General features: G+C 43.9%; 1 protein-coding gene across 1 annotated transcript in view; it reads left to right on the top strand.

Moving 5' to 3' along the window:
- The first annotated feature begins 5670 nt into the window (after positions 1 to 5670).
- The window catches only part of p4ha3 (prolyl 4-hydroxylase, alpha polypeptide III), a 38076-nt gene continuing 21788 nt past the window's right edge, over positions 5671 to 21958 (top strand). The window contains exons 1-4 of the mRNA XM_007891164.2: positions 5671 to 6003; positions 12614 to 12768; positions 15023 to 15246; positions 18763 to 18912. Of these exons, the coding sequence (XP_007889355.1) occupies positions 5831 to 6003; positions 12614 to 12768; positions 15023 to 15246; positions 18763 to 18912 (702 nt within the window). The 5' untranslated portion in view covers positions 5671 to 5830. The remainder of the gene's footprint in view (positions 6004 to 12613; positions 12769 to 15022; positions 15247 to 18762; positions 18913 to 21958) is intronic.

Raw genomic sequence — 21958 nt, 5'->3', positions numbered from 1 at the left:
ATGCTAAATAAACCAGCCTGTTAAAATGTTTATTTTAGGGAATGCAAGTGGAACCTCTGAAATAAGAGTCTATTTGCCTCACATTATAAGTAAACGTGTTGTGAATGAATAATATTAATAATAATCCTTGCATTTGATACAGTGCCTTTTCACATCTTCTAGATGTCTCAAAGGGCTTCACAGAATATACTATAAAGTGAAGTGACTGCATGTTTTGTGGGCGATTGTAGCATTTGCTATAAAATAGGAGAATAGTATTCTCTAAATCAAATTTAATGGCCGGATTTAAGTCAATAATACTCATCCATATTTTACCATCGAATGCACCTTTTTTCCAAAAACTACAATATACTTTAATAAACCTAGAAAATAACTCTTGGTTTCAAACCTAAATTCCGCCTCACGTCCACAAATAATTTGTTTTAAATTGTTTATTTGTGCTTTTGTCCAAATAGAACAAAAAAGCATCAGACATCAATGACCCTTCGGCTCAGAGAGAGTACTTCACATTAGGAGAATGTCTCAAAATGTTTCGCTTAAGCTGAGCAGGAGCCTGAGTTGGGGTGGGGGAGATGGAAACGTGAGGAAGGGAGGTGGCTGAAAGTGCTGTCAAAGATTTAGGTCTTCAGACAGGACTTGACAGCAGAGAGGGACGGTGAGACGCAGAGGGATTTAGGGAGAGAATTCCAGAGGGAAGGAGAAATTGGCCCAACCCTTGCTGGTGGGATGGTGTCGGTGGAGGAGTGTGAAACAGGCTAGAATTGGTAGAGAGGAGGAAGTGGTTGGGAGAGTATGGTCAAAAGGAGAACCCAGAGATAGGGTGGGTGCAGTAAGTCCCGTGAAGTGCTTTGAGACGTCCCTTCGATGTGATTTTACGGTTTCACAGAGAGTACTATTTAAGCGCTCTGAGATGCTTCCCTGCATGAACAGGGCTATATACGTGCAAGATGTTGCTGTTTTAAAACGCCGAGTCCTTCCCTTTTTTAAAAAAGCAGCGGCTGCAAGATTTCATTAGCAGCAGATCATGACGCTGGTTCCCTGTAGCTGAAATAGCCATGAAATTCTATCAGATCTGTGCGGGGTTTGAGCTCATAAGGTTTGCGTGTAGGAAACCACAAATAATAATAATAATAATAACCCTTCTATTTGATGCAGCACCTTATCACATCATCGAGACATCTCAAAGTGCTTCACAGAATATACTGTAAAGTGAATTAACTGTATAATTTGTGGGCGAAAGGCGATAGCCAATTACGCACAGCAGTGTCCCACACACGGTCGTCGATTGAATGACCAAATCATTATTTTTTTAAGGGATTATTGCCTCCGGAAAGTGATCCGCCAGTCGACTAGCTATCGGGTTCTTACTTACTGCTAGATACATATTCTCTCCTCTTTAACCCCAGTAAAAACAAATTTTTTCTTGTATTAAAAAAAACCCTAGTTAGGATCTCTGCTTATGAACCGTGTTGCGGTTTATTGTTTCCTGTTGAATTTTAAAGCAGCGATACCAGGGAATGAAAGCACACCATCTGGAGTGAAAAGCAGCCAACACCACACTAAAGCCATAAATCTCACTGACAGCCAGTGTGCAAAAATCCAATTCAAACCTGTTTCCAACCGTGCCGAGAATATAAAGATGTGGTTGGGAGGAAGCATTAGATATATGTTCTGGTTTGGAAAGAACGAACTTCCATTTTTATAGCACTTCATCAGGTTGAAAACAAGTGCTTCACAAGTAATTACTGTCATACCTAGGGCCTGTTTTTTTTGCACGCAAATCCAACACCATTTCACGCATACCAACGTGAGGATCAATTAATCCGGAGGATTGTTGGCCAGGACACTGGGAGAAACTCCCTTCTCTTTTTGAGTAGCCTCATGGGATGTTTAACTCTCTCCCTGAACAGACAGATGAACCTTGGGTCTAGCATCACACTCAAAAGACGGCAACACCCACAACGTATCATATCCCCAGCACTGCACTGGGGATAACTCCAGTTATCTCCAACTGTTAACTCCACAAAGTCCTATTACCCCCATGTTTTTTTTCTACAGTGCAAGAATGATATTAATTGTATTTAGAAGTATTTAACTGTACAAGTGTTTCACTGTATACAGACATCAAGAGGATTGGTGTGAGTGCCATCATTTTCATGGCAGATAATGATCCGTCGATCTGTTTATGGTACATTGATGTGAACAAATTGCCTGCTGTGCTTACCTACAATACACAGTTAATGCAATTTGCAATAATTCCTGTGAAGAGCTTAAAAATATCTGATTACCTGAAGCAGCAATTATTATCTCAACTAATGGACTATCCTCCTTGGTGAGGAGGTAAGCGAGGTCTCCTTGGAGCTGAATTAGCTCCAAGGTAGCAGGTTTGGCAAAAGAATATCAGACTCGAGCCAACCCTCTGCGGCAGTCTCAGTAATCCAGTTCCTGAGCCAGGCAAGTCCGCAATACTCCAGGGCATTGCAGATAACAGCACCGCCAGCTTGAGTCATTGGCAACACTTGGAAAGACAGACCGTTCACTGGGGGGGGCAGGACTCTTCTCACTTAGCTACCGGTAACCCTGAAAGCCAAAGCCCTAATGGGTAGGGTGGTCCTTGCTGGACAAATAACGGGAAAGCTTGCCAGTCAGCAATATTAATGGCAAGCTATGCAATTCTAGCTGGTTAGACTCCAGCAGCATCCCAACGCGTATTCTGAGGTCCCCAAGCCTTGGCTCTTGCTAACCCAAGCCTAATACTTTCCGAAATAGTTGAGGAAACATTTCCGACAGAGTTGAGGAAACATTTCTTTACTCAGAGGGCAGTGAATTTCTGGAATTCACTATCCCAGAAGGCTGTAGCTGCTCAGTCCTTGAACATCTTCAAGGCTGAGACTGATAGATTTTTTAAAAATAGAGGGATTAGGGGATATGGGGATAGGGCAGGTAATTAGAGTTAGGTCTGAAGATCAGCCATGATCTTATCAAATGGCGGGGCAGGGTTTGAGGGGCCGAATGGCCTACTGCTGCTCCTAATTCTTATGTTCTTATGTTCTTATGAAATTGGGTAAATAGGACACATTCCTCCAGGCAGAGAGTGTGCTTTCCATTCCAATAAATATCTCTGGAATTTCCATGTGAGGTGGGATGGCTGGAATTCTGGTTACTTTTAAGCATGTTGATGGGTTTCTGCATGTGTCAGACATTTGGCTGAACAAAAAAAATCCAACCTGAATACCTCAGTTAAATCACAATAAATAATCCGCACATGATGCCAGTTAGGTGGGAACCCCTCAAAAGGCATTCTAGAGAAAAGCTCCGGCAGTATCCCAACATACCCCAATCCTTGGCTCTCGCAAATTAGTTAGGCAAGACACACCACTCCATTAAGTGAGTGCTCATTCCATTACTCGTGAATTTCTGCTCTGAGACGCTATCCTGTGTGGAGAGCGCTATATAAGTGCAAGTTGTTGTATTTCCACATGTAATAATTGTTACACTCACGCTGCTGAAACTCTGGTCCACGCCTTTATCACCTCAAGGCTGGACTATGGGAACTCTCTCCTCGCCGGCCTTCCCGGCCCTCCCTCCACACTGCAGGTCATTCAGAACTCTGCAGCTCGTGTACTGTCCCGCACCAGGCTTCGGGACCACATCACTCCCACCCTCGCTCGCCTCCACTGGCTCCCCATCCCCCAGAGGATCGAATTCAAGATCCTCACCCTCACCTACAAGGCCATTCACGGCCTTGCTCCCTCCTACCTCTCTGACCTACTATCCCCCTACCTACCTGCCCGTACCCTCCGTTCCTCTGGCTCCGGTCTGCTCCACATCCCCCGCCCCAACCGCCCTACCATCGGTGGCCGGGCCTTCAGCCTCTCAGCCCCGAGGCTCTGGAACTCCATCCCCCAGTGCCTTCGCCGCTTCCTCCCTTTCCTCCTTCAAGGCCGGTCTCAAGACCTTTCTCTTTGACCTTCAGCCTTCAGCTCCCCTCTCGACTCTCTACCCCCTCCTCGCTCCCTCCCTTCCCTCACCCTGACCATTTCCCCAATGCTCGGGTCCTGACCCAACTGTACAGCGCCTTGGGACGTCCTCCCGACGTGAAAGGCGCTCTATAAATGGAATCTTGTTGTTGTTGTTGTAAGTGGGATACACTGAACTTTCAGTTTGGTTTGATACTCTTAAGCATGGTGTTGGTTTTCCGCATGTGTCAGACACTTGGCTGACCAGAAACAATTACTGTTGAGTGTACACTCTTGTTGTTGTTGTTGTAGTGACTGTGTATTTGTAGGCTTATAACCTCAACCTGCTTAGAATTCCAATGAATGAACCCCCTTCACCCATTGCCTTTCCCATTTCTCACTATGACCCACAGATCATTTCATGCCTCCATTCAATGCCATTTCCCAGTGGAAAGCCTAATTGCAGAGAGTATTAGGTGCAGGTTGGATTCCTGTAGAGTATTGGTTAGAGCACTTGCCCGCAAATGAGAGGACCTGGGTTTGATTCCCAGGCAGGGCAAAACCTTAGACAAGTTTCCTTACTCCACACACCTCTGTTTACTTAGCAGTAAGTGTGAACCAGGTTATTAATTGATTGGCGGATTGCTTTCTGGGGGTAATAATTCCTTCAAAAATAAACAAATAATATGAGAATAATTTGGTCACTCAATCCACAAGTGTTTGAGGGACACTGCTTGTTCAATTGGCTGCTGTGTTTCGTCAACAAGTCACTTTACAGTGTATCCTGTGATGTGCTTTGAGATGTCTCAAGACTTGGGGATCCCGGATAGTGCACTGGGGAACAGCTGAAGCTTTTCTCTTTGATGCCTTTTCAGATGTTCCCACCACTAGATCCATTCCAACAATTTATCTCTGGATTTTCCATGTGTGGGTGGGATGCATGGAATTCTCAGTTTGGTTTGGAGACTCTTAAGCACAGTGATGGGTTTCCGCATGTGCCAGACACCCGGCTGACCCAAAAAAATGTTCCTGTCTAATTTCCACTTAATTCTCACCTCATCCTAAAACGACTGTTTGTGGGGACGCTGCTGTGTGTATTTGGCTGCCGGGTTTCGCCCACAAATATACAGTCAATTCACTTTAGAGTATACTCCGTGAAGCGCTTTTCGACGTCTCAAAGACGTGAAAAGCACTGTATCAAATGCAAGGATTATTATTATTATTATTTATTATAATCCATCCCCCTTAAATTTTGGCCGCTCAATCCACCACTGTTTGTGGGACGCTGCTGTGCGCAATTGGCTGCCGCGTTTCGCCTACAAAATATACAGTCAATTCACTTTACAATACATTCTGTGTAACATTTTGAGACGTCTCAACAATGTAATAAGGTGCTATATCAAATGCAAGGATTATCATTATTATTATTGGCACTGTGTCAAATACGGTGATTATTTACAGTGATTTCAGTCCATTCGATGCCAGGTGGAAAGTTTTGCAGACAGAGAAACTCACTGGCTTTCTCCCCAGCAGTAAGCCCGATGTACTCACCCTTGTGGATTGCCATGTGTGGAGGAAGATATACAAATCCTGTGGAAAGGGGTGTGTGTGTGTGTGTGTGGGGTGGGCTGTCTCTGCTCCCTGCTCTCCAAATACCATCCCTCTTCAGTAATGACCAGTAATGCACAGCTAAAAGTTCATTGCCAGAAATAAGACTAAGTTCTGTCTGAGCTGCGAGGCTGGGAAGGAAGGCAGGGAGGCTGGCTGGCTGGCTGACTGACTGGCTGGAGAGTGTTATTAGAAAGGATCTTAAGCAGCGATCTACTGTATCTCTATTTATTATTTGCGTGCAACAAAAAGAACTTTACAACATGCCCTGCCCGCTGCTGTACTTGCTCAGCTCCTGGCTACTGTCAGTCTGTCGGGGTGATATGTATGCTTCAGTCGTTAACATTAAGGAAGGGATTGCAGTGGAGAAAGTGCTTTTGCAACATCTGCAAACTTACATTGAGAATGAGAGTTACAGGCTGGGCGACCTCAAACGGTAAGCTTCTCAACACCTCGATGGTAAATTGCATCCCTCTCTTTTTTTGGTGGGTGTTGGGTTGGGGAAGAATATGTGTTGGGGGTGAATGGGGGAAAATAGGGGTAACATTTGCAGTGGATTGAATGGATTTAAAATATCAATGCTGAAATCCCTCCCGTGAAATGATATACAGAGTGACCCAAAAAGTCGTGATACCATTAAAATGTCTTAAGAAATTATGATTTTTTTTTAGACAATAGGGTAACTGAAAAACAAGACTTTTTGGTCACTCTATCATATATTATATAAAATCTATATTATAATGTATATAATATTTAATCAATCAACCTGTGTGGGAATCCCAGACAAATTGTATCCCTTTTTGGGGGGGAAATAAGGGTTAATATTTGCAGTGTTCCTTAATCCATTCCTTATTCTGGTTAACACAAGAAATGGATTGAACGCCTCAATACTTAACCCCCTCCCCCTACCCACAATGTGTGTTATAATGTTTAGTCAGACATGTGGGAATCCTAGACAACATATCACCCCAGGAAGTTCAATTTCTGCTTGTTTCACTGGAACAAACGCAGCCTAAGTTTTTCCTTCACCACAGCTTGCATCCTGTGAGGAGTGAGTTGACTTTGCAGCTTGATATCACCCTCAATCCCTCTGCCTTGCCCCCTCCCTCCCCTCTTTTAGATCACAACTTCCTCTTCGACCATACTTACGGTCACCTCCTCCCTCCCGCCAGCTCGGCATCAGGCTGTTTAGCCCTCTGAGACTCTGCAACACTTGAAGGGCACGATATAAATGCAAGTTGTTGTTGATGATCCCATATGCTTTCTATACAATATACAATTATAGCCTATTAAGTAGTAGTAGTACTACAACTTTATAAAAGTCGTATCAGTTGGGACCATACATATAGTATGACTTATGCAAAGCATGAGTTATGTCAAACTTGACTAGAATATAAACTCTTAAACCAAACTTGGGCAGATATCCAACTTAGGCAATTGTATGATTTATACAGATCAGACTTACGTGACAAGTTAAGTCAAGGTCGAGCTATCAGGAGTTTACTGGACTGTGAAGTGTAGTGTCTGTGTATTTGGAAGGTTATCCTGTGAATCTGCTCTGTGTTATCATGATCCAGCATTAGCCCAACCATTGAGATAATGATGGAGGTCACTAAAGCATAGTTCCCATGCAGATTTACAATTGTCAATAAGTGCATGTTTCACTCACAGGTTTCTGTTTTGCCAAAGCAAACTACTTCTTATGACTTGTTGAAATATAAATGGTATCCTTTGGGTATTGGAACAACTCTCAGGCCTGGAGGTGGAATCAGCAACTGGCAAGAAACTTTATTAAAAGTTGCAATATTTATTTTGGAAGGAAGGAACAGTTGCTGATTTTTGTAAGAAATCTTATAGGAAAATAAGAGGATGACATTGCTCAGTCTGGGCACGGCTCAGCGCATCTCAATGTTGGTTGTATACAGATGCAACACCATTGCTATCCTGAAATCTCTCCGATTATTCGCAGACGCTATCTGCATAGTATATAATAATAATAATATAAATCCTTGAATTTAATATAGCGCCTCATCACATTGTTGAAACATCTCAAAGCGCTTCACAGGACATACTGTAAAGGATTGACTGTGTATTTTGTGAGCGACCAATTTTTACCCCCAACAAGCGATCCGTCAATTGACTAACAACTGGGTTCCTACTTATTGCAGTTGAACAGAGGCGTGTGGAGTAAGGAAACTTGCCAAAGGTTTCACCCTGCCTGGGAATCACAGGGGAAGTGGAGTTTCTTCTACATGGTACAGCCTGTCTGTACTGTACTGTATGTAAAAACCCAGTAAATCAGAGCAAATAGACACTAGTTGATAGATGGGAATGTGGCCCTCCCACGTTTTACCTTCAGGGATCCTGGGGAATGTCATTCTCTCAAGCACAGAAACTCTCATTAGACAACACTCAGGCTGGGAATCCTCAACTGAAAAGTGGGAACATTTATTTTTCATTAAGAGACAGAGGATCACTATGTGTGTCCCTTTAGTTGATGCTATTTCTCATTGTCACATTTCTAATTTTTACTTCTACTCTTGTTTTCAAGGACCAGGTCAATGTTTCTTGAGCTTTGTAGGGGCTGCATCTTGAATGATTTATTGTGTTCTGTAACACATGGAAAGTCACCCTAAGCCAGCTGAAGGGTCTGTGATATATTATATAGAACAGAGGGTTGCTGGGTGATGATGACTATGAGGTTAACTTTGGATTCTCAAATCAAGGAAATGTGGAGTCCTGTAGCTCAGTGGTTAGAGCACTCGCTTTGCAAGCGAGAGACCTGAGTTCAATTCCAGGCAGAGGGCGAAACCTTGGGCAAGTTTCCTTACTCCACACAGAGCCTAATAATAATCCCTCCAAAAACCAAAAACAATATAATAAAATTGGTCATTTTCAATCTACGACTGTTTGTGGGACATTGCTGTGCGCAATTGGCTGCCGCGTTCGCCCACAAATATACAGTCAATTCACTTTACAGTATATTCTGTGAAGCGCTTTGGGACGTCCTCCCGACGTGAAAAGCGCTATATCAAATGCAAGGATTATTATTATTATTATTATTAAATAGCTGATCGAATTTCACCCTCAAGATTGGCGATGTTGAGGGTTGGGGGTGTTGGGAGGGCAGGGGATGAGGGTGCGGGTAGTTAGAGATATAGAAGGTAAGAAATAAAATCGAGAGCAATGGTATTTATGTGGAACCAGTCAGGTGGAGTCGAGTGGCCTGTTGTGAACTTGCACATTCCTAAACGAGTTACGTTGATGCCGGATTGAGTCACTTTTGTCTGCCCTTAGCTAAGCCCTAACTAGTTGACCCGTAACATATTGGATAAGCACTTTGAGACAGTCGTCTTATGCAAAAGACACTGTTGGTGGTGGTGTTGTTGTTTATGACCTTTAAGCCAAATTGGCTAAATAGTTTTAAGCAGAGTGAAATTAGCCCTAAATTTGATTCTATAATTTAGCTGATAATATTTCTTCTGTTTGAGCCTCTTTGTGCCTGCAAACCTGAAATAAAAAGATAGCATTCACAGCTCACGTGACAGGACATCACAGTCCACACAGTGTGAGGAACAATGAGACATTGTTCTCAGACGTCACTCGGGTTCACAGTCTCATGCGAAGAATGTGCAAGTCTGGAGAGAGCATTGCGAAACATTCATATGTTATATATCAGTCCTTCAGACTCCACTTACTGCTCTCTCCGTGCTTTGATTTATGATGTGAGGATCTTTGGGTTTCATTTCATTCTGAAAATTGTATTTACCTGGTTCTTACAGCGAATTGCAGAGCACAGGCTTCCAGATTAAGGATGAATCTACAACTTTTCCCCAAATTGCACACAATGTCAAGACTGTGGTTTGGAGCCCATTTTGTGTGTCAGCCTGGCTCAGTGGTGGCATTCTCGCCTCTGAGTCAGAAGGATGTGGGTTCAAATCCCAAATTAGGACTTAGAATCGCATCATCTGAATTGGAATTCCAATGCCGGAGGACCGGAGGTTTGTTGCATTGACAGCCTTTGGATGAGACCGAGGTCTCTTCTACCTGTTCAGGTGGACATTAAAGATCCCATGACACTATTCAAAAAGAGAAGGTTTCTCTCTCCCAGTGTCCTAGCCAACAAACCCCCAAATAAAATTGGTCACTGACTACTTGGTTGTTTGTGGGACGTTACAGGGCACAAACTAGCTGGAATGTTTCACCCAAGATTGAGACAACCAGAATCATAAAATGAATAATACTTACATTTGATAGTGCCTTTCACACCGGGAATCCTGCTTCACAGGATTTTACTGAAAAGGGTGATGGTTGGTTATTTTGTAACTGTCAGTGGCAGCTAATTTGTGCACAGCAATTTCCCACAAACAGCCATGAAGTGAATGATCAATTTTATCCCGGGTATTGTCAGCCGAGACACAGGTAGAAACTCCTTTCTCTTTTCGAGAAGTGCCATTGGGATCTTTAAAATCCACATGAATACCCAGACGGGTTTAACATCTCATGTGAAGGACAATGCAGCACATTACAACAACAACAACAAGATGATATTTGTATAGAGCCTTTCACGTCAGTAGGATGTCCCAAGGCGCTGGACAGAGTGCAGCATTTCAGACCCGAGCTGGGGTCAGGGGGGATAAGGGTGGGGAGGGGAAGGGGGTGGCCGATGGCATGGTCGAAGAGGAGGGTCTTGGGGCAGGACTTGAAGGAGGCTGAGGAGGGGACGAGGCGGAGTGATTGGGGGATGGAATTCCAGAGGTTGGGGGCAGAGTGGCTGAAGGCTCTCCCACCAATGGTGGGGCGGGTGGGTTGGGGGACATGGAGCAGGTCAGAGCCGGCTGAGCAGAGGGAGCGGGCGGGTTGGTAGGAGATTAGGAGGTCACAGAGGTAGGGTGGGGCGAGGCCATGGAGGGCTTTGTAGGTGAGGACCAGGATCTTGAACTGGATCCTCTGAAGGATAGGGAGCCAATGGAGTCGGGTGAGAATGGGGGAGATGCGTCACGGAGTTTGGTGCGGGAGAGGACACGGGCTGCAGAGTTCTGGATTATCTGCAGCTGTGGAGGGAGGAGTTGGGAAGGCCCACAAGCAGGGTATTTGCATAGTCGAGCCTGGAGGTGATGAAGGCATGAACAAGAGTTTCAGTGGCCTGAGGGGTGAGGTAGTGGCGGAGTCGGGCGATGTTACGGAGGTGATGGAAGGCAGAGCGGGTCATGGCTTGAATGTGGGCGAGAAAAGACAGTTGAGGGTCGAACAAGACGCCCAGGTTCCTGACTACAGTGGCAGCCTAGATAATGAGCCATGATCTCAGCCACCAATTTGCTTTGTGCCATAATTTCGGGCACAAACCACAAGGTTGGTGGGGTGACATCCCATTTGCGAATGACATATTTTCAACCCGATTTAATTTCCCAAAAGATTGGGGAAGTTTATTGTCAGTTTCTGAACACTTCCTTCATCATCCATAATTTCACCCACAATATATACATAGTCAATCCACTTTACAGTATATTCAGGGAAGCACTTTGTGGCATCTCACTTGTAGCGTGATAAGGCGCTATATCAAATGCAAGGGTTATTACTAATATTATTATTATTATCTCTTTATTTCCAACACCTCAAGGCTCTGTCATCATCGTTTACCTCTAGGGCTGCCAGGTGCTGTGCTGTTTAATATGCTGAGATGGATTAATTGCATTCCACAGTCCTTGACAGAATCACACTGCTGTAGTTTGTCACATCCATTTCCATCCTCAGGTCAGTTGTCCCATCTTGTCCAGGGTTCCAGACTCTCTTTAGCCTGTGGGCACTGCTTGCTAAGCACCTTGGCTAATCAGATAAAAATTGTGATGAATATTTTTCTACGTATATAACTTGCATTTATCTAATGCCTTTCACGTTAATGAAAATGTTCCAAAGCATTTGACAAATGTTCAGTGGACAATGAGTGGGGAAATAAGAGAGTGAAAGATATTGAGCAAAGACAATTAGAACTGTGGTCAGGAAGCATTTCTTCATACCCAGCGCTTTGGGACATCCTCCCGCCGTGAAAGGTGCTATATAATGTAATTTGTTGTTGTTAAATACGTGGAACTCTCTGCCCCAGAAAGCTGCAGAGGCATAGGGATGTTTAAAAGAGAGATAGACAGAGACTTGGGAGGTAGAGGTATTGAAAAGTATGGTGAAAGGGCATCAACAGATAAACTGATGGAACTGGCTCAAAAGGCTGAATGGCTTCTTCCTATGATTTTTGAAGGCGGAGGGAGATTTAGCAGTTATAGGTGATTTTCATAGAATCATAGAGATGAAGCATTGGAGGACACTATTCAGTCCACAGACCGCTAGCTCACATACTTGCTAACAACTGTAAAGTGTAGTGACCGTGTAGTTTTGTGGGCAAATGCGGCAGTCGATTTGCTCACAGCAACGTCCCATAAACAGCAATGTCCTACAACCATTACTAGAACTAGAAGACGTGATACGGCGTTACATCAAATGCAAGGATATTATTATTTTAACCATTTATGAAGTGAGTGACCAAGTTCATCTGGGGGGGATTGTTGGCCAGGAAACTGAGAAAAACTCTTTTCTCTTTTCGAATAGTGCCATGGGATCTTTAAAGTCCACCAGGCAGATAAGATCTGGTTTAATATCTCATCTGATGCAGCACCTCCGACAATGCAGTGCTCTCCGCAACGCTGCTTTGTAATGTCAGCCTAGTCAGTGAGCATTTGTGTCTGGGGAAATGTCATCTCTGGCCCTCTTGTCCTTTCATCATCGACCTGAAACCTTAACTCACTTTCCTCTCTCCATAGATGCTGCCTGACCTGCTGAGTGTTCCCAGCGACTTCAGTTTTTGTTTCAGATTTCCAGCATCTGCAGTATTTTGCCTTTTGATTATTATTATTATTATTATTATTTTCATGTTCTCCCAAGGCTAGAGTGCAGCCACAGTAAACGGAGGGAGCTCTCGAGACTTGTGTTTGAGTGGTTCAGTGGTTTGGATCTTACGTTGCTTTTTTTCCCCCCCAATTGCAATTTTTTTCCAGATTCTATGAAAAGATCAGGACCTTGCACAGCAGTGCCTACCTGGAGCCCACAATAGCAATCTCAAACCCTTTGTTGGCCTTCACCCTCATAAAGAGGCTACAGCTCGAATGGCGAAATGTTGTATACAGCGAAGAAGCCACTGAGAATACCCAAGGTAAATGGACGCGATTATAATAATAATCCTTGCATTTGAATCTATCTTATCCTACATCAATAGAAGCTTTTAATCGCTCTCCCTTATATATTGGGCTGTCAAACAAATGTGAATTATAATAACTGCGCTTATATCATGTAATACCCAATGGTGAATAACATCATTATAACTGATTTTACACATTGGCAGAAAGAATATTGAGGCATTTTTTTTATTTTGCTCCCGTCCAGTACTGTGGAATCTAATATGAAAACATTTCACTGCAATGTTTGGCTGTTCTCCCTCGTGGTTGTGAATATTTCTGGTTTGCGTACTCCATGAAATGGCAGATTGTGTACTTTTAACCCTGGAAACTGGTCTTTTCCCTGTTCTACGCAGCGACTGGCTGGTTCTTTGGTGTTTTTCTTAATTTAATGTGTAGATATATTTTAAAATTTGCTTATGTCGTATTGTTTTGTAAGTCATAGACTGATATCTGTGTCGGTCCTAGAAAGTAAATTGCCAACCGACCGGCCACTGTGGGCAGAGGTACACAGGAATGTATAGGGCTGAGCGAGACCATTGCATTCTATCTGTCAAGTCATAAAGTAACACTAAACATCTTGCACTCTATATCACGTGCCCCGTGACTGATTAAGTGTGTCCTGTGAAGCTCTTTGAGTTGTCCTCCAGACATGAAAGCTGCTATATGTTCAGTTGGTAAACTCTTGCCTCTGAGACCGAAGGTTTTGGGTTCAAAGGGCCACATCGGGACTTTGAACTTACATTGTATAGACAGAATCCTAGCATCGCAGCGCTGGGGATTGTCCTTTGGATGAGACCGATTAAACCGAGGCCTTGTTTGCCTGTTCAAGGGGAAGTTAAAGATCCCATGGCACTGCTCAAAAAAAGAAGGGATTATCTCTCCTGGAGTCCTGGCCAACAATCCCCCCCAAAGAATTGGTCAATCACTTCATGGTTGTTTGTGGGACATTCCTGTGCATAAATTGACTGCCACGTTTGCCTACAAATACAGTCACCGCTCTTGACAGTAAAGTCATGTAAAGTGCTGTGAGATGTCTTGATCATTTAATAAGGCGCTGTATCAAATGCAAGGATTATTATAATTATATTACTTTGCCTAAGAGCTGTCTCGTTCCTTCTTGAGTTGGTTGGCACAATCTGCCTCTACCACCTCTCTGGGTTTTCCATCCTACATACTGATTGTTCACTGTGTGAATGAGCTGAATGCAAACTGATACAGAATTTGTACAGAACATTTGCCCCAAACTGTCGCCATTATACTCAGGAGATCCAAATTTGTGGAACTGTGGAATTCACTATCGTTGAAACGTATTCACATGATAGAATGGTACCAGAGGTCAGGGACGTCAGTATGTGAAGAGAAGAGAGAAGCCGGGATTGTTCTCCTTAGCGCAGAGAAGATTAAGGGGAGGTGTTCAAAATGATGAGAGGGTTGATAGAGTAAACCTATCGATAGAGTGTATAGGGTATAGGTGAGGGAATAGGAGGGGTGTGGACTTGTATGAACGTAAGATCCAAACCACTGAACCACTCAATGCCCGGCACAAACCAGATGGGCCGAATGGCCTGTTTCCATGCTGTATCACTTCCAAGTAAATCTATGTAACTCTTAAATCCTAACAGTTGTCCAGTGCTGTCCTGAAACCCTCAGGAGTTTTTCCCACGTCTCTCAGCATGCACTCTACCCCAACACACACTCTTGGCTCCCCAAACCTTGGCTCTTGCCAACCTGCACCTAATACTTTATGGAATTAGGTAAGCAGGATGCATCCCTCCAGGGAGACAGTGCATATTCCATCCCTCCCTCCCTCCCTCCCTCTCTCTCTCTCTGGAATTTTTGTGTTTTTCCCATAAAGAAAGTCAATTCACTTTACAGTATATTTTGTGAAGCGCTTTGAGACGTCTCGAAGACGTGATGAAGCGCTACATCAAATGCAAGGATTATTATTTTATATGCATGAAATTCTCAGCTTGGTTTGGATACTCTTAAGCATGGTGATGGGTTTCCGCACATGTCAGACACCCGGCTGAACAAGAAACAAATGTGAGGCTTATCTCTTCGGTTTGGTTCGGTAATAAAAGCCGTGATGTTATTTTCAAAAAAAAAAATTGTATTTTTTAAAAATCCTGATTTGGGGAAGGGATTGGGTTGGGGTGGGGGGGTGGAAGGGGAAACCAAGCGACCCTCTCCGGTAAGGAAAACCGACACTGACTCCAATGCTGTGTTTAGCGTTCAAGGACGATTATGAAAAAATCGAGGAGAAACTTCCCAAAGCTGAAGACCTGGAAGGAGCCGCCAGAGGATTGATGAGGCTACAGGATGTTTATGACCTGAGTACAAAGGGATTAGTCAAAGGGCAGTTTCTCCAGGCTACTAGAGACGGCGTTTCTACCGTCTACAGACCCAGTATCTCCATTACCCTGTCAGCAGACGACAGTTTTCAGATTGGAAAGGTACGTGAGCCAAAGTGGCAATAATTCCTTTTTTTGTAAATGTTAATCTTAAACTATAAACTGTGAGTTTCTGCTTTGGAGTAACTGGGACGTTCAACAACAACTTGTATTTTCATAGGGACATTCATCTGGGAGCGCTTACAAGTCTATTTCCATACCAATCTTTACTTAGTCCTTACTTTGAACTCACTACCCCAAAGGGCTGTTGACGCTAAGTCCTTGAACATATTTAAGATTGAGATAGATAGATTTCTTATTGCAAAAGGGATTAAGGGATATGGAGATAAGGCAGGGTCAGGTTATTAGCTGGAGTTACATTAGAAGATCAGTCATGATTGAATGGCGGGGCAGGCTCGAAGGGCCGAATGGCCTACTCCTCCTCCTACATGTTATGCTATGTTAGTAAATTTCCTTGCTCCGCATGTCTCTGTTTACCTAGCAGTAAGTAGGAACCCATTTGTTAGTAGATTGGTGGATCGCTTTCTGGGGTTAATAATCCCTCCCCCCAAAAATGTGGTCACTCTCCAACCCCTATTCTCCCCGCCTTCCACCCCCTCCTGATTCCAAACAGCTGCTCGGGTGCAGATCCCTGACTGTTCAGTGTCTTGGGACGTCCTCCTGACGTGAAAGGCGCTGTACAAATATAATCTGTTGTTGTTGTTGTGGTCACTCAATCCATGACTGCCGCATTTTGCCCACAAAGCAAAACAACAACAAAATTACATGTGTAAAGCGCCTTTCACATCGGGAGGATGTCCCAAGGCGCTGGACAGACAGAGATACGGACCTGAGCTGGGGGTCGGGGTGGGGGAGGGTGGAGGGCGGGGGTGGGGGGGGAAGCAGGGAGATCGAAAGCACGGTTGAAGAGGAGGGTCTTGAGGTGAGTCTTGAAGGTGGCGAGGGAGGGGACCAGATGGAGGAACTGCAGGATGAAGTTCCAGAGGGTGGGTACAGAGTGACAGAATACCCGCCCGCCGATAGTGGGGCGAGCAAGGCGGGAGACATGAAGCAAGCCGGAGCCCGCTGAGCGGAGGGAGCGAACAGAATGGTAGGGGGTTAGGAGGTACACATAAGTTCATTTTACAGTATATCCTGTGAAGCGCTTTGAGACGTCTCAACAACGTGATAAGGCACTATATCAAATGCAAGGATTACTATTATCATTATTATTATTATTATCCATTGAGAACTTTGACAAGATGATGATTACCACAATTAATACAGCACAAAACACAATCTCCTCGAAGTAATGACTGAGCAAGAAAACCTGCACGGACTGCTTTAGAATTTGCTCCCGAAACAAATTCATTTCTACCAAGATCCAATCAACGAGTTTGCTTTCCATTTTTTAATGCATTTATCCTGCCTATGCAACTGTCTCCCACTGACCTGTCTAATCCGTTCCCAAGACCTAAGTGCAGTAGAATTCCTTAGTGTTTTCCTTCCTACTGCAAGCCACAAGCATTTAACACCCCCAGCTTGGCTTCACTTGACCAGCAATTCCTAATTGATTTTGTTCTCCCTCCCACTCTTTCCAACCTTGGCTGTTAATTGCTCTCTCGGATTTGATCCCCAGAACCACAGAAATTTACAGCACAGACGAATGGCCGGTTCTTTTGACGGGCGATTCCTTCAGTCCCAACTGTGGAGTCCCGTAGAGTAGTGGTTAGTCCGCTCACTTCGCAAGCGAGAAGACCCGGATTCGATTCCTGAGCGCTGTGAAACCTTAGTTCAAGTTTCCTTACTCCACATGCCTCTGTTTACCGAGCAGTAAGTAGGAACTCGGTTGTTAGTCGATTGGCTATTTATTTGAGTGTAATAATCCCTCAAGAAAAAATGTGGTCACTCAATCCATGACGGTTTGTGGGACTCTGCTGTATTTCGCCCACAACATACACAGTCAATCCACTTTACAACATATTCTCTGAAGCGCTTCGAGGTGTTTCAATGACGTGATAAGACGCTATATCAAATACAAGGATTATTATTATATCAAAAAAAGCAGAGTTGCCTGAATTGGACTCTCAGTTGCTGATATAATTATCCATTAATTTTAATACGAAAATATATAACAGCCAGTTAAAGGTTGAGCCCACATCTAAGAAATTACCAAACTTGCTGTGTTTACTGGATTCTGCCCCACTTAAAACAAAACTTAAACCATACAGCCCCCTCCTGTTGTTAAAATGCAGGAACTTTCTGCTTCACAAACCACCTTAATTGAATTTACATTAAAAAAACTCCCTGAGCAGAGCTGAGAGAGGTTTCAGCTTGTATCACCAATATTGATGAAGGTTTTTTTTTGATCAGCTTCCCTGTGGCTGTGAGGAAGAACAACAAACAACAACATTAACAACTTGTATTTACATGGCGCCCTTCACCCGGGATAATAATAATCCTTATATATTTTGTGGGCGAAACGCGGCAGCCAACTGCGCTTAGCGTTGTCCCACAAACAGTCGTGGATTGAGGGACCTATTTATTATTTTTAAAAAAATGTATTTTGAAGGGATTATTACCCCCAGAAAAGTGATCCGCCAATCGACCGGGTTCCTACTTACTGCCAGGTAAACAGAGGCGTGTGGAGTAAGGAAACCTGCCTAACGTTTCGCCCTGCTGGGAATCGAACCCGGGTCCTCTCACGTACCATGGCGAGCAATCTAAACCATTGCACTACAGGACTCCATGAAATCTAAGATGCCGTCTCACAGTGCAGGATAGCATCTATAGAAGCTCACTTCAATTCGATTTCTCAGCTCTGTGTAGTGCAGCATGTTGTTTCGTCAATGTACTACACCAACTAACTCATCTACTTCACCTCAAACATACCTCGACCTTATCCCGAACGGAAATAAATTTCCACAAAGAGTTTCAAATTGCGCACGGTATTTGCACTCTCCTGGAATGTACTGAGTCACTTTGTTTAAAAAAGCAAAACAAGTCTAGACTCTACCATGATCTTTGGTTACTGAATGGCAGTGAACATACCGCTGTGCTGTAAATGCAATACCCAATTAGTATCAATTTTACTAACTGATTATTAGAGAGGAGGGGTTGCGATGCTTGTATATTAATTAGATTATAATTGCTCTTTGGCTATTTCTGCATTAACCTTGCCTTTTGGGCCGTTTCAAAGCTGAACATAATGCCACAAAGTTTAAGAGTGCATGTGAGGACGTCACTCCTGAGTGTATGTGCTAACGTAAGGAGCAAAACAGTCTTATATAATATAACAGCGGCCTCTGGTAATTATTCCAGGGGTTTTGCCAATTGGAGTACATACTGCAAAACTCGCTTAAGTCTTAGCTTTATAAATCGTACAATCACCTAAGTCGCACATCCACCCACAAGTCCCATTCAGTTTCCTTATACAAGTTTACCTGCGACTCAGACTTTACGTAAGTCATACTAAATGTTATGATCCTGAGTGATGTGACTTGTCCAAGTTTTACTGTATTTTAAGAAAAGTTATTATTTTCTATTATTCGATTATTATTCCCTTTGCTGTGTCTCCAGATTGCCTATGACAAAGGTGACTATTATCACTCGGTAATTTGGCTGGAAGAGGCGGTCTCTCTTTTCCGAAAGAAGCTGAGGATTTGGAACGTGGAAGATGAAGGAAGTCTGGAGGAAGCTCTTGATCATATAGCGTTTTCCCATTATATGGTGAGTGGTAACTGGTAAAGCTTCGAACTCCAGCTCCAGCTGACAAATATAGCCAGTCAATGCCTAATCTATCACTTGGTACACGCGGGTGACGTTTGCTCTCTGGACCACCGGCCCGGAGTCTCTCGGACTCGCTCGCTCACTCGTTCACTCCTTCCCTCGTTCAAGACCCATCTCAAAATTTACCTCTTTCACTGCACTTTCAGTCGGTCATCTGCCCCCCACCCCCACCATCTCCCAAGGGCCCTACCCGCAGCTCTGGTGCCCATTCACCACCGAGAAGCTCTTTGAGATGTCCTCCTGACGTGAAAGGCCCTGTGTAAATGTGAACGCATTGTATTTTATTTGCTCCCCCATCTCCACCACCTGACTTGGTAACAACCTGCTGTTGACTCACCACCTACTGAACTGCCTGATCTTGGTGTTGGAATGCCAGCGAGTTTGATACTAACTGAACTCTGATTTTGCTACCGTTGTTGAACTAAACCAGTGTCGTGCAACCGGCAATCCAATACTTGGTGATTTTGGAAGGAATTTAGGAGGAAATTGAGGTGTGGGGAGCAAACGTGTGGTTTGATAAATTAAGACATTGACCGTTCCCTTTTTTTCAACTACAACAACAAATTAAACAATAATAATCCATTCATTTGATAAGGTTTGTAACACAATGTCGAGATGTCTCAAAACAATTCACAGGGTTGATATAAAGTGCAGTGACTGTGTAGTTTATAGACAAAAATAGTAGCCAATTTGCACACAGCAATGACCCACAAACAGCTGCAAAGTGAATGACCAATTTTATTTGGGGGATTGTTGGTCAGGAAACCTTCCCTTCTCGAATAGTGCAATGGGATCTTTAACATCCACCTGAACAGACAAATGGGGCCTCAACCACAAGTTGCATTGCACTGATTTCATAGGGAACCGTCCAAGACAACCAAACACAGTTTCTGCCACGTCTGTTTAAAATGATTAGGCCCAGAAAGTACTGAAGGTGAATGTAACAGAGTAACCGAGCACAAGAAGAAGAAAATGGAACAATATAATATCTAGAGGGACACAAGGAAATAGCCTGAACCAGAGGCAGCAGAATACAACATATAATATAATCCTAATAACAATAATAAAAATAATCCTTGCATTTGATATAGCGCCTCATCACGTCTTCGAGATTGTATCAAAGCGCTTCACGGAATATACTGTAAAGTGAAGTGACTGTATATTTGGCGGGCAAAATGCGGCAGCCAATTGCGCACAGCGGTGTCCCATAAACAGCGGTGGATTGAGTGACCAAATTATTATTATTGTCTTTTTTTTTTTGAAGGGATTATTACCCCTGGAAAAGCTGCTAGGTAAACCCTGCCACTGTCAAATGCTCAGGGCGGGCACTATTATAAATGCAAGTTGTCGTGGTTGTTTTTTTTGAAGGAATTATTATCCCCAGAAAAGTGATTCACCGATCGACTCACAAACAGGTTCCTTCTTACTGCTAGGTAAACAGAGGCATGGGGAGTAAGGAAAGTTGTCCCTATCACCCTGCCCGGGATCCAGGTCCTCTCGCTTGCGAGAAGATTGGTCTAACCACTAAGTTAAAGGACTATTTCTTACATTTGATACAACAGTAGGTTGTGGCCTGGATCAGTTGATCCTTCTCATCAGTGTGCCTTTCATGTCATGAGGTCGTCTCAAAGTGCTTCCCAGGATATACTGTAAAGTGTAGTGACTGTTTCTTTTTTTTGGGTTGGGGGGACGGGGGATACCACAACAGCAGCCAATTTTGCACAGCAACGTCCCACGAAGCCATGAAGCGAGTCACCAATTTTGTCAGGGCGATTTTTGGCCAGGACACCGGGAGAAACTCACCTCCCCTTTCGAATAGTGCCGTGGGATCATCCACCTGAAGAGGCAGATAAGGTGTCAGTTCAACGGCTCAAAGGAAGGCACCTACAACAACTGCACTGGGGTGTCAGCTTAGACTTTATGAGTCCCAAGTCAGGACTTGAGACTTGAAGCCACAACCTTCTGACTCAGAGGCGAGAGTGCTACCACTGAGCCAGGCTGATACACGCATACATTTTATACGCATATGTTTTAACTCCTAAGATGAACCAGGAATAGCAAACGTATAGAACGTAGATGGTACATAATGTGTTCAAATGCACCTCAAAGCCATGTGCTTAGATTCCTTAGTGCAAATGTGCTTAATATGTGGATTTGAGCCTTTTTTAACTCTTAGCAACGTTTCTTGGAGATGATTTTACTTTTACTGTCGTTAGTTCTTCTCGATCATTCTCTGAAGCAGAAGGAAAAAAATCAGCTGAAATTTGAAACAGTGTTGGGATGGGGAGAGAGAGAGAGAGAGGGGGGTGGGGGGGTGGGAGAGAGTGGGGGATGGAGGGGGGAGGCACAGTTGTGGTTTTGCTGCATATCTGATTACCCCTGTCATTTGTTTTTAATAAAATGTTGGTAGATGTGTGCTGGCACACTGGCAGTGCAATGGAAATAAATTAGGTAATAAGAGTTAGCATCATGATCGAGACAGGCACTGGGCTATTAAGTATAAGATGTGTCCTGGCCAACAATTCCTCCCCAGACAAAATTGGTCATTCTGTTTGCGTGGGGACCCTGCTGGGCACGGAAATGCTCCCACATCTGCCTACATAATACAAACACAACAACAAATTATATTTGTATAGTGCCTTTCACTTCGGGAGGACATCCCAAGGTGTTGGACAGTCAGGCGTTTGGACCTGAACTGGGGCTTGGGATCAGGATAGGGTGGAGGGCAGGGAAGATAGGTGCAGGAGGATGACCAACGCAGTCACTACACTTTACAGTCATTCCCGTGATGCGCATTGAGACGCCTCAACAACATGGTGAGGCACCGTACTAAATACATTCTTGCTATTATTACATATGGATGGAGTGCATTAGAGGCTGGATCGCACAGAAGAGTTGAAATGGTGCCAGTAATTGGAGGAGCAGATATGAAGTTCTTTCTTGGGGGAGTTTTTGTGTAACTAATTTCCTCAGAGATCGGATTTGC

The sequence above is a fragment of the Callorhinchus milii genome, unplaced genomic scaffold (assembly GCF_018977255.1).
Source record: "Callorhinchus milii isolate IMCB2004 unplaced genomic scaffold, IMCB_Cmil_1.0 Scaffold4, whole genome shotgun sequence".
Classification (NCBI taxonomy): Eukaryota; Metazoa; Chordata; class Chondrichthyes; order Chimaeriformes; family Callorhinchidae; genus Callorhinchus; species Callorhinchus milii.
This window is presented reverse-complemented; position numbering and strand designations above follow the sequence as displayed.